This window comes from Acipenser ruthenus, chromosome 9 (assembly GCF_902713425.1).
Source record: "Acipenser ruthenus chromosome 9, fAciRut3.2 maternal haplotype, whole genome shotgun sequence".
NCBI classification, from domain to species: Eukaryota; Metazoa; Chordata; class Actinopteri; order Acipenseriformes; family Acipenseridae; genus Acipenser; species Acipenser ruthenus.
In genome coordinates, this window is record NC_081197.1 from 8,168,446 (window position 1) to 8,182,351 (window position 13,906).

A 13,906-nucleotide genomic window follows, 5' to 3' on the forward strand; every position below is an offset into this window, starting at 1 on the left:
AGGTGCAGGCTAGAAAGATTTTAAAGTTAAATAAACATAGTACACTTATATATTATGCTCCAAGGTGTTTATATTTTTTATTATACCCAAGATCAACGTTTCGATCTATAAGAGATCTTCATCAAACCTGCTATGCAACTGCTTTGCAATTGTGCAATACGAATCTTACTGACACTGCTAGGTCATATTAAAACCTGCACACTGAGGGGGCAGGGGGTTCCTGGTAAGTGACACGTTTGTGAACAACGCAGAGTCTTCTGGGAATTGAATGTAGCTCGGCACGGTGATGTTGTGGCGCAGTTATTGGCAGTTGCTGTAATGGTCGGCGCTGTAATGTCCATCGTGGTGATGTCGGTGCGGTCTTGGACTCACTGTTACGTCGTTTGGGCTGATCTATCCTCCACAGAGTCGGAGCCTATGTGAAATGTATATATGTGTATACGGTCTTCCTACATATTTTATATATTTTTATTTAGTGGCTAGGTTAAAACATTACTTTTTGATTCTTGGTGCAGCTAAATTAATCATCATTACTTCAACAAGATGTAATTTTGATAGAAGCAGCTGCTTTACAATTGCACTTTTTATTGAAAAAAATGCACAGTTAACAACCTACATCTTTTATATATTGATAAATATTGCTTCCTGGTTATTTGTTAGGGGTACGTGGTAATACCGATATACCAGTAAATTGAGATATTTGCACACTTAATCAAATACTGCACAGGCAGTCGCTCACACATGACAGACAGTTGTATACAGACAGCTTGCAACACAAGCGAGGCAGGCTGTGAAAGAAAGGAGCAAGAAAGCAGCTCAAAATTAAAGCGGCAAGCCAGCTCTCGGCACGAATTCAAGGGAACTGCAGTCAAAACACACTCTTTACCTTACCTTAAGTGAGCGGCAAAAGAGAAAATGGTCACTGCGGATTGACTGTTTAATCCGTTGGTAGGCGGGAATGAGGACGTCACCCCACGGAGGAGAATATCGGCAGCTCTGACATAAAATGCTCAGTGAATACCTACCTATGGCAGGCATATCGCAAAAATAATGTTGGTGGTCATCTTCAAATTGAAAGGGAACAATTGCTACTTGTGCTGGCTATAAACCAGTACATTACTTATGTTTTGTATCAGTTTGTTTGTTTTGGCCACCGTGCCTTTTTGTTTATGTTAAGTGTTTTGTTTTGTTTAAACGTTTTATTTAACAAATAAATATGAGCGCATTAGCGACTCACCCCCAGAGTCCTTGTGTGTGCCTGTATTTCCTGATCTGTGACGTCACCACCAAGCCTATCTTTGACATATGTTGTCAGAAATGGGCACTCTGTGTGGAGTGCAGGATGTGCCCTATAGCCGGGAGGTCGGCGATTCGAGTCCAGGCTATTCCACTGCCGACCGTGGACGGGAGTTCCCAGGGGGCGGTGCACAACTGACACCCTGGCTTAGGTCGGCCAGGGTGTAGACTGGCCGGTTGCATGCGGGCTTGCCTTTAAGCTGCCCAGAACTGCCTTGTTCTCTGATGCTGTAGATCTGGGTTGGCTGCATGGCGCGCCTGTAGAGTAAAAAAAAGTGGTTGGCTGGCGGCACACGCTTCGGAGGACAGCATGTGTTTGTCTTCACCGCTCCCGAGTCAGCGCAGGGGTGGTAGCAGTGAGCCTAAAAATACAATTGGACTTTTCAAATTGGGGAAGTGGGACATATTTTTTTTTAAAAGTGGATGAATACATGGAGAGGTGGCATAAACATCAGCGGCATTTGAAAGCTGAAGGGGCTCTGTGGTGCCTTGCATGCCTGGAGCATGGGCACCTCTCGGACGTATGCCCATCGGAAGACCCCCTCTTTATAAAAGCCTTCACTCTGGGTGAGGTGGAGACCAGGAGTTTGGTTGTCTATCTTTCTCAGTTTTTTTTTTAAGCTTGCACATGCTCGAACAAAATCCTCATCGCAAGCTGTTGTGTACTTACTTTATAAGAACACTAATATTAAATAAGGAAGACACTGGAGTATTCAATTAACATGCTTTTATCTGCGTACAAGTCCAGTACCGGTAATAATTGGGGTCAGCAGATTCAATCAGACAGTACAGTAAGGATAAAAACTACACAAACTAGAGATGATTTCTAAATAATTATTTTTGGTAAGAAAATTAAAAATAGCGAGTGGTTTTACCAACGTTTATCCTATATAAATGTATTCCAGCCGAATTTTGGGGAATTCGATGTTTAACAAGCTTTACAGATTAATATCAAAAAGTAGCAAGTTTAGTTATAATTGATATGTTTATACCACATCCTCTAAGTAATCCCCAAAATATCTGGCCTCACCCACTTCTTTATTATATGTTGTCCACATTTTATATTTAATTTCTTTACTTTGATTTGTTTAGAAAAAAGTATGCTTTCAGTTTTATCTAATAACATTTTAAATCCCCACTTTTTTTGCCCATAACTCTAATTTATCCAGTCTCCTGTAGTTTATCTTTTACCACCTATTTTTTTTTACTTCTCATCCATATTACCCTTCAGCAAAAGCAAACAAACAAAAAAAAACATTTTACTTCCACTTCCAGGTATTTCCTCTACTACATCATTTATCATTACGGTAAATAACATTGGGCTTATTATAATACCTTATGGGGTTTATTTCTACATCTGAGATATTCTACAATTTGCATTGTGTACTTTAACCTTAAAAGTTCTGTTTTCTTTAAAATCTCTTATCCACCAAAACATGTTCCCTTTCAATCCTATTTTATATCATTTATACAACAATCAGTTTTTCCATACCATGTCTTACGCTTTCGCAATGTCTATGAATATTGCCTCTACCATTTCTGTTTTAGCACCAGTACTATTATTGCCTTTTTCCATTTTTTTGGTACACACCCTTTTTTCCATATTGTATTATACAATTTTAACAAACTCTCTAAACTTTCCTGTGGCATATACTCAAAGAATTTAAACTAAATATTGTCCTCTCCTGGACTTGTAGTTTTCCCTTGTTTAATAGCCTCTGTTAATTCTTTATAGGAAAATATTGTATTATAATTAATATTTACTTCTTCTTCATGAAACTCCTCTATTTGTGCCAAAAATTCTAAAGCATAATTTGTATTACTATTAATTTTTTCAAATCTTATTCCCAATAAATCTTTTTCGAGACATGATAGAACTTTCTTTTTCCTCCCTTTACCTGCAATATTCTTAAATTGATCTCGTCTCTCTTAATTTCTTATCTGCCATTATTTTTTAACAATATTCTTGCCAGTACTGCCTTTTTCTACTTCTGATTTCTCTTTATGCCATTGTTTTAGATTTATTATATTGTATCAGTGTTTCCTTATTCATTTTTTTCTTTCATTAATGCTTTTTTCTTTGTTTTATAACTTCATCACATTTATTATTCCACCATGGAACTGCTATTTTTTTCTTTTATTTTTTTTCTTTATTAGAATAGATTATTTTTGCTGCCATATTAAGTCCCTTTATTATGTTCTCGTTAAATTCATCAATATCTTCTGATATTATTTCAGTACTTCGTCAGGGGGCCCAAAATCACCTCTTGAACCCCCCATGGAAAACACTAGTTGCGCCCCTGACATCAATCATATAGGGGCCCGGAAAATTCACGCTATTTTTAAAAGTAATTCACTAATGACAATACCAACATTTTATATATATATATATATATATATATATATATATATATATATATATATATATATATATATATATATATATATATAAAAATCTGTTTACATTATATTCTATATGTAAGTTGCCTAAAATGTCTTATCATTGATAGTTCATCAAGAACATCACCCAAAAACCAAGGCTAGCTACTGAGTCAACTCTTTAAAAATGTACATTGTAACTCGATTCCCTATTGAAACCATCTTTAAACGTTTAAAATGGTCTCTGTTAGCTGCAAAAAAAGGAACAAGCAGACAAAACAGATTTTTTAAAAACAACCTTAAATGACAAATTCAGCAACATTTTCGAGTTTTGTAAACCTTTCAAACTTATGTTGACACATCAATTAAAATGACCGTGTAATTTCCATAGCTCATTTTGCTGCCTCTAATCCCAAAATGTTACACACGGAAGAAACGTAAACCTGAAATGACAAAACTGAAGCTTTTGTTTTTCTCTTTATACACACTGTACTTTAGTAGTATGTAGAAATGCCATTATACAGTATGAGGAAAATCACCAATCATGAAGCCGGTATTTGTTTGACCCCATTGCTGTAGTAACCAAATGCAAGGCATTGACGCTGCACTGTGCACAGCTACTGTAGCGCTGCTTCTACTTGATAAAAGTATTAAACGAACAGATTTTAAACAGTTGCAATTGTTGCTGTCATTTCCCAGTCTGCTTGTTCTCGTGTGTTGCCAGTTGTGCTCAATGTATTTTTGAGGCTAACAACCAAATACCTATTTTTTCCCTAAAAGCAGAATGTACTTACAAGCCTTGAAATGACATTTCTGGTTTCCCCAACGTGTTGGGAGCAATAGACTGCACACATGTGCTGCTAATCCGTCCAGCTCATTCTGAGCATCTGTACAGGAATAGGAAACACACCTATTCTATTAACGTGCAGGTGGTTTGTAATTGTGCACAATTTAGCACTGCACCACTGACTAACTGAAATAAAAAAACTGACAGTATACATTTGGCTTATAGGCTACTCATGATAATATGAATTCGTGGTATAATATAAAATGAGTTTGCGCAGATTCTGTGATCAGTTTTGCTCAGTTTTGGTTTGACGTCACAGTTCAGTTTTTCCCGACTGGGTGTCGCACACTAAGACTGAATTACTGACCACAACTAAATACCAGTGATTTCTATGTATGCAAATGTACTGTCCTGTACACATTTTTGTATTAACTTAGCCCATCATAGCGACCCTCATATTATGCATGGCATCGTATGCTGATTAGACGGTGGAGACAGCGCAGCGAGGCAACCAAAAGAAGCGCTTAGCCTAATAATTTAGCTATTGACCATTTACACCATGCAAACGTTTCAGGCAGTGTTTGCCTTTTTGTATAGTTTGTCTACTACACTTTAGCCTGTGGTAAATAAAATCCAACCTGTTGATTTTTATTTGACTTTGGCGTTTTTTTCTCAGCGTGTGGATCTAGGGGCTTTTTGATTTGTGACCTATTGGAGATCGACACACCGGTTACTTCTGTTTTAGTGCAGTAAGAAATTATAGGCTGTCAGTAGTTGATTGATAATAAAAAGGTAAATTGATTATTTACCTTTGATTAGTAAACACCTAAAAAAAACTATTCAAATGTGCACATTATCTGGTATTTTTGAATTTGGGACACTCAGAGCAATTCAAGACTAATGTATTTTTACCTGTGGAACTAAAGCTGTCGATATTCCGCCATCTTGTATGACAAGTTACATGACAAGCTACGTCACGTAAACCTGCTTCACTATTGGTTGACACCCTTATGACTAATCAGTCTCAGTCAGTCTTGGTCGGCAACCACCGCACACAGACAGACTGATCACATCTGAATGAAACTGCGTCAGAAAAAGATTTAACATGTTCAGTCTTCAAATCTGAAGACATCCCGACTGAAATCTGCATAAATCTTGGTTTTAAGGGTTGGTTTTTTCATCCAGACTCTGTAAGGCCAGTTGAGATGAGATGAGTTGTGACGCCTTGAGTCAGGCTGTGTGCAGTGGGCTTTACTCAGTAGGACCACACAATCACTGTTGACTGATGAAACACACTCTGTTTTTAGCTCCAGTGGAAATAATGCAGTACAATATTTTAGTCCATAATGACACCTTAAAACAAAAAAGTGTCATATTGTTTCCAAATTGTTCTGGATCAGAGGTAGAGACTGGGGCACAAACTTGGTACCTCATTCTTATTTTAAAATGAGGCTTTAAAATGGTACATCCCCTATTGTAAACCTTATAATTTATTCATTACTTTTTTTGTTCCTATGTGTTCATTGAAATCCATTATATAAAACCTGGAATAACAATGGAAAATACAGCTTGCATTGAATTGTTTACACATGTAAGATTTGTGGACATGGGTAACAATAAATATGTACTGTCTATTTACAGGTGGAGACTGGAACACAGACTCCTGTCCGTTCAGTGTCTATACAAAACAGCCCGACACGTTTCAGCAGACAGTCTATTTAAACAGGATTAAAGACCTGGAATAGCCATGGAAAATGCATCCTTTATTGAATTGTTTATACTTGTAGGTTTTGGGCACACGGGTAACAATCAATATGTCTATTTTTGTTGTCTCTTTAATAGGGTATCTTTTGATAATCAATGTTAATTCATGTTTTATTTTATTCATAATTCTAGAGAATAGCCTCCATGAGCCTATGTACATCTGTCTCTGTAATGTATTTATGAATGCACTCTTTGGAACAGCTAGTTTGTTTGCTGCATTCTGGGTGGATATTCTTCGACACCCAGGTCATTTCTTATGCATTTTGTTTTGTTCAAATGTATTTTATGAATCTCTATGCTATTATAGAAATGACAGTTTTATCAGTTATGGCCCATGACAGATATGTAGCAGCGTACATGCCTTTACAATACCACACCATTGTGACAATTCCAAAACAATATATTTGATTGCTGGCTGGATCATCCCTGTGTGTTTGATGATCATTTTAGTGGTACTGGCTGTGATGCTTCCTTTATGTGTAAACATCATTGATAAGCTATATTGTCACACCTGGGCAGCAGTCAGACTTTCTTGCACAGGCACGACTGTTAATAATGTATATGCTTTATTTTCAATATATTTATTTTTCATATCTTTTAGTTTTATTTTATACTCTTAGATAAACACACTTAAAGTCTGCAAAAAAAGCTCCAAGGTTCATAGGAATAAAGCTCTACAAACCTGTCTCCCACATTTCATTTCATGCAGTACCTTTTATATTAGTATCTTCATAGACGTTATTCAGAGCCGATTCAGCCTTAAGAAACTGTTGTTTGTGTCATCCCCTCACTGGAATTTCTAATTGTCCCCCCTCTTTTAAACCCCATTATCTATGATATGAGTCTGTCTGTGATACACAAAACAATTATTAAAATATTAAGAAAAAATCTAATTAGTCCAACTGTAATGTATTCAGATTCTTAATAATTAAAAACATTACTATCCAGTGCTCTATAGAGTCCAGACACAGATTAAACGGGTACAAGTACAGAGCACATTTATTTAAGTATTCGAATACTTCAGACCATACATAGCCTAGTTCAACATTTCTGTTCTGTAACATGCTTTTCACAAAGTCAGGTATGCAGGGCCGGCCTTAAGGCACGGCAAGCGAGGCGGCCGCCTAGGGACCCCACCCTTTAGAGCTGCCGTGAGATTGAATGTGTTCGTTATGTGCGCGCAAAACACTCGGGGTGCAAAATTGGGGTACCTCATATAGCACCAGCAACATTAAATTCTGGCGCCAGTAGATGTGTTTAGGTAGTAGACTTAACAGGTAACAATACATTGTAAAATAATGTTTAGTGTTCACAAGCCTCTTCATTTATCGCAAAGGTTAAGCTTTGCTAGTTTATAAACACATTTTATTGATTAAAAAATGCTAAAACCAAATCAGTTATTGCAGCTAATGTAAATCTAATCTGACAATGTAGCTACATTCACAAGTTACTGTTTCATTTAATCATTTTGTTAATTATATTTTATTTTTTTACCCAGTAAAATACTCTGATTATTTATTTTTATCCATTATTTCTGAATGGAATAATAATAATAATAATAATTATAATAATAATTAAACTACATCTACCGTTTCTTAATACAAATTATTTTTCTTCTAAGAAAGAAATGTAATAACATTACAGGCTGCTATGGATGTACATTGTGTTAAAAATATTTACTGTAACACAAAACATGAAACGCTCATTGAGGAGCAGGGGGATGGGGCTGATTTAGCACCAACAGGCTCTCTGGTGGTAAACTTTCAAAACAGTTTAGCACCAATTTTCAAAACGATTTGCACCCCTGACACTGTAGCTGCTGCTCATCATGTCGGCACCTCGCAAGTATGAGTCCTGTGAAAATGCTGCAGGACATGCATGGAAACAGATGAGCTGATACACCATTCCAGTGATGGCTGCTTCTGGTGAATGCAGATTTTCCAGGCCAAACTGTCAAATGAGAGATTTGATAAAGGGCTTTCCTGCCTCTAAAGCAAGCAAAATGTCTTTGTAATTAATGTTCTTACGTAATTTAGAACATAAAATGAAGAAAGGATTTGATAATGCCCAGTGGTTATATGTTTTTGTTTTTGTTATTATGTATATACCTGACCTGTCAAAACCCACTTATAGTCGAGCATTACAGTATTTTTCAATAAGCCTATTGGGGCACGGTCATATTAGAAAAAAATATGTGCTATGTTTGAAGTAGACTAGAATTCAGAGTGCTTTGAACTTGTGAATTATATAAAATAATAAAGTCTAACAAACTAAGGTACAGCCACTAATTTATAAAGGTTCATTACAATAGGGAAGGAGATCAGTTCAATCTGTAGTAGTGTGGTGTGAAACAAACCCACTGACCTCCCTTCATACATCCTACTGTCTCACAAAACAGCTCTGTGCTCTGTGTCTGACAATCACCCTGGATCGTCCCAGAATGGCCACTTACAGTAAGTCTGTCTCTGCTGTAGCCAGTGGAATAGGTCCTCAGTGGAGGCTGCTTGATTCCTTGACGTATAGTTTGATCTCAGTTAAAAAAAAGTTTGATCTGAGTTAGTGAAGTTCTATCGTAAGTATGTTGGTGCTTTCTGTTTGTATTCCTTGTTTACTTGTCCATGTTAACTTTCAAGAGCATACTACCTGTAACTGTTACAGCTGTGATGCCTTTGCATGAGAATCAATGTCTAACCCTGAAACCACTTCCAACGACACAAATGTGTACTACAGAAACTTGATTTGAATGAAATTAAAAATATAATGAATATTAACATACTTACGTTTTTTTTACTTATTCAATTATTATTTGTTTATTTAGCAGATGCCTTTATCTAAGGCAACTTACAGAGACTAGGGGGTGTGAACTATGCATCAGCTGCAGAGTCATTTACAACGTCTCACCCGAAAGACGGAGCACAAGAATTTTAAGTGACTTACTCAGGGTCACACAATGAGTCAGTGCCTGAGCTGGGATTTGAAGTGGAGACCTCCTGCTTACATGCCCTTTTCTTTAACCACTGGACCACACAACCTTCTATTCACAATGACGTCACAGAACTCAAAGGTATCAAAAAATGTATTATTCATACAAAGTGTTTAAACATTCAACAAAATGACTAGTCTATCCTATATTGTGCCTGTACATGCATGGCATAGACATTACACTAGACTGATTTATCAGTGGTCAGGAGCTCTGTGATGCAAGGCTTGTGCTCAGGTGCCTGTAATCTATCTTGCTGCTGTTGCCTTGTGCTCTGCAGGGCAGGATTGTGAACATAAAACATTCCCTTCTGGGTCTGAAAGGTGATGCAACCAAAGCCACTGACTTGCTAATAGATCTTGTTTTCAATGGATTATTCATTAAACTTCTACATCCCCCTGGATGTTTCAGAGGCAGTACCCCCTCCCCCCTCTAAAGGAAGCATATAAAGCTCAGCACATTTCTTCAGACTCAGAAGTACTGTCCACACAGCACTGCATGCTTCCACCAGCAGCTTCTCCTGAGGATCTCTCTGAGAGGTAATTTGAAAAATAATATTTTAATGTATGTGTGCCTTTAATCTGTTGTTATTGTGCTATTGTAAACATGTTATTGGGTCCTGTACCCTGATGCTATGTATCTTTATTATCTGTTTATTTATTTATTTGGGAGATTCCTTTATCCAAGGCGACTTACAGATGTTACAGGGCAGCACAGGGTTACAATGCAAGGTCAATATTTAAATACAGTATAGTTTACAGTAAGTGTAAATTAAATTACTAAAGTACAATATGAAATAAGATGCAAGTTAGGATGACAATTTAGTCATAGTGCAATAGTGCATTAATAATGCATCAGCTGTGCATGTTTTTCATTATATCTATCTATCTATCTAGCTGTGTGTGTGTATACATTATATATATATATATATATATATATATATATATATATATATATATATATATATATATATATATATATAGTTGTAATACTAGTATTAGTATTGATTAAAATCAAGTAAATTCACAAAGCTTAATCTTGTGAGTCATTTAAAGAACGCTAGCTAATCATAGAACTGTTCTGTTCTTTAACAGTCTAAGCTTCTAAGCTTCTTTAACCCCTAAAACATTGCTGCTCTCTGGCCAATGGAGAAGGAATTTCCAGTTGATATAATCTGTATAATACAGATAATGTGCTTGAAGCGATAACTACTTTTTTGATCTGCTTCCCCAGAAATTGTGTGTAGTTTTACCCAGATTATATGAGTGAGTGCATAGATTATGGGAGAGCTTGTAAAGATGATGACAGCTCCCAGTGCTGCTTCAGAGAGCAGCAGGAGACTGCCTGTGTAGTTACACAATGACTTGAAGGGTTAGGATTTGACAAGATGTGTGTGTCTGCACTTAAATCTACCTTTAGGGAATGTAAACAAGCTTGACAGCCCTCAGGGTCTGTTTTCTGATGAAGTTCATTACCCAGCTTGGTAAACTATAGGACACATGTTGTAAATAGTGGACTGATGTTGAGACACAGCTGTTAAAGAGTAATCACTTGCATATTACAGTCTCTGTCTTTTTACATGCATTTGGTTTAGGGTTGAATGTCTAACCATTTAAAGATGACGTCTCCTTTTAAATGATGTTGGTATGCATCCATACATGTATTCCATGTAGCAACTATACTTCATCATGTACACTTCAACATTTAAAAAGGGCATGAATTGGAAAGAGGACAATATACTGATTTCACTATTTGCAGCACAAATGTATCTCCTTTTCAAAATAGGAATAGCATATTTAAATGATTATTAACTGATCGCTTTAGATGATGTGATAATCAAATGCATAGCTATATCACCTGTATGTTCCCCATTTTAGTCTTTGTACTAATGTGTTTTTTATGTATTTATTCACAGGTATTTTCAAGAAGCTATGCAGAAAAAGAACTCATCCTACGTTACAATGTTTACCCTTTCTGGATTAAATGAATCAATCACAAATAAATATATCTATTTTTCTTTCACTCTCCTGGGTTATCTCTTTATCATGTTTGTTAATTTAACTCTAATTATAATAATAGCTCTTGAAAAGACACTTCATGAGCCCATGTATTTTTTCCTCTGTAATCTGAGTGCTAATGCACTGTATGGTACTGCTGGTTTCTATCCTAAACTACTGTTTGATTTTCTGTCTGATACGCATGTCATCTCATATTCTGGGTGCCTGCTCCAAATATTTGTCATCTACAGTTTTTCTACGTGTGAATTATCAAATTTAACAGTGATGGCATGTGATAGGTATGTGGCGATATGCAGGCCCCTGGAGTACCATACTATCATGTCACCTTTGACCACTAGTAAATTAATACTGTTTTCTTGGATTTTTTCATTCTCTTGTTTATGTTTTGCTATTCTATTGACTATCAGCTTGCCCTTATGTGGCTCCCACATTGATAAACTATATTGTGATAACTGGTCAATTGTGAAATTATCTTGTGTAGGGACTACTGTTAACAATGGATATGGATATGTTATAATATGCATATTCTTTGCACATTTCCTTTTTATTTTATTTTCCTATATGAAAATACTCAGTGTGTGCCGGGCATCTAGTATAGCAATGAGTAAATGTTTGCAGACCTGTTTGCCACATTTGTTGATGGTGATCAACTACTTCATTGCCGTGTTTTTTGATATAATGTACAGTAAATACGGTTCAAGTGATATTCCACAGGTTTTACACTATCTCCTGTCACTGGAATTTCTGATCGTCCCTCCTGTTTTCAGTCCTATAATTTATGGTTTAAACCTTAAAAAAATCCGGGAAAAATTCACAAGAATATGCAGCAGAAACAAAGTAATTCACGCTTAATAGATTCCAGATGTAGTTGCCACTATCGCCTTACATTTATAAGAAATCAAAACATTAAATTGTATATTGTTGTCCACAATTAATAATAGAGCATATTAAATATTTTTCATGAAAGATTGCAATGTAAAATGGATAGAAAGTTGAGTAGTTTAGTAAGATGTGTGCTTATACATACAGGATTATTTAATTTGTAATTGACTCAAGAAAGTAACAGAATCAGGTGAGTTAAATGGAGCTGATGCACTTTATCAACTTCATTGTAAACCTCTTCCTGAACCCTTCTTGGTTTTGTTAATATAAACTGAAATGCTTATTTATTAAGGGTCACCCATTTCTGAGGGTAGCTTCACATTTCATATAGAAAAATGTATCATCAAAGGAATCAAATGTACTGCAGGTATAAGACCAGCTTCTGATGTAAAAAAAAGTAATATTTCATAATTGTATTTAATGTAATGTATGTTAAACTGAAATAGTTTATATCCATGTTAAACACAAGTACAGTACATGTGTACAAAGCAAATACATTGTTGGTCTCGTGGTTAAAAACAGTAATTCCAGTCAAACCTTCAAAGCAGATTCATGGACAGGTTAATATGCATGTTTTATCATTTCAGAAACAATAAAGAGATGTATTAAATAAACCATAATTCATGACATGATTTATATTTGTATATAATGTTTACACTAATGCACAACCTTGAATATCTTGTTTTTATAATTTGGCTTAAATACAATTGAATATATATATATGTGTGTGTGTGTGTGTGTGTGTATATATATATATATATATATATATATATATAAAATTTGCACATTTATTTACTGCAATTAAGTACTGCAATTCAGATGCTTGAAATCAGCCTTGCTTCCCTAAACCATGAGCTTGCACAACACTTTTGATTGTAAAAAACTTTTTTTTCCTAGACTCCACAGCCCTCTGACACAGTTCAGTGAAATGTGGTCGATTGACCAACACCTACTGAGTAATGCACATAACATTAGCATTAAAGGAGTGCTATCCAATCAGGTAGAATGACACAACAGACTATATTTTGGTTCTTTGTTTTTTAAAAATGTTATTTAAGATATTACAAATACACCTCTTCCTGATACCTAATCACTTCATGTCCAATGGTCTAGCTATAATCACACTGTACCATCTAACCTGAGCACAGAAACTGAATAGATACTTGGTAGCACCAGTGTTATTGTACCAGTGATTGGCTGTGACTTGGATAACCAGGGTAAGCACTGGCAGGTATTTGCTGTAAACAAGTTAGAAAACAATAGGAAAACAATGGAACTACATTTCAATATGGCTGTAATAATGATAATATAGAAGAAAATTCAAAACTTTGGAAAGTAGGACAAATTTCAACAGGAAAACATTATGGCAACTACAAAAACAAATCACAAAATATGTTGAGTTTTCAATAGTGTTTTCATTTAATGGTAAGTAGTACTGTATACCATTTTGAAATTATCAGCGATGACATAAACTATTATTTTGTGTTAATTAACACATTTAATCAAAAATGAACTTGACAGCTCCAAGAAAAGTTTTAAACACATACAGTGAAAAAAAAATATGCAGAGCTTGTTGATCCATTGCCTTTTAAATGCATTACTCCCCTGTGAGCGGTGTGAATGAAACGTGTGCTAACAGGATCCTTTTTCTCAAACAAAGCATAAATACAACTCTGACAAAAGTGACACCTCTGGTGGCTGTAGTGCATGAAGTCATGTAAATATATCAAGCCCCCCCCCCCCTCCCCCCCCCCCCCCAAACTGGCACTGGCCTACCACCCTCCAGGCGTTCCATTCTTA

At 35.9% G+C, this 13,906-nt stretch overlaps 2 protein-coding genes across 4 annotated transcripts in view; one reads left to right on the plus strand and one right to left on the minus strand.

The window, feature by feature from the left end:
* The window catches only part of LOC117405656 (olfactory receptor 1468-like), a 291,007-nt gene that overhangs the window by 72,807 nt on the left and 204,294 nt on the right, over positions 1-13,906 (minus strand). The gene's annotated exons all lie outside the window — the stretch shown is intronic.
* LOC131738042 (olfactory receptor 52E8-like) lies at positions 9,697-12,098 on the plus strand. Its single transcript, XM_059031040.1, has 2 exons — positions 9,697-9,745; positions 11,122-12,098. Exons 1-2 carry the CDS (start codon positions 9,705-9,707, stop codon positions 12,074-12,076), a joined length of 996 nt encoding a protein of 331 aa, XP_058887023.1. The 5' UTR covers positions 9,697-9,704; the 3' UTR covers positions 12,077-12,098.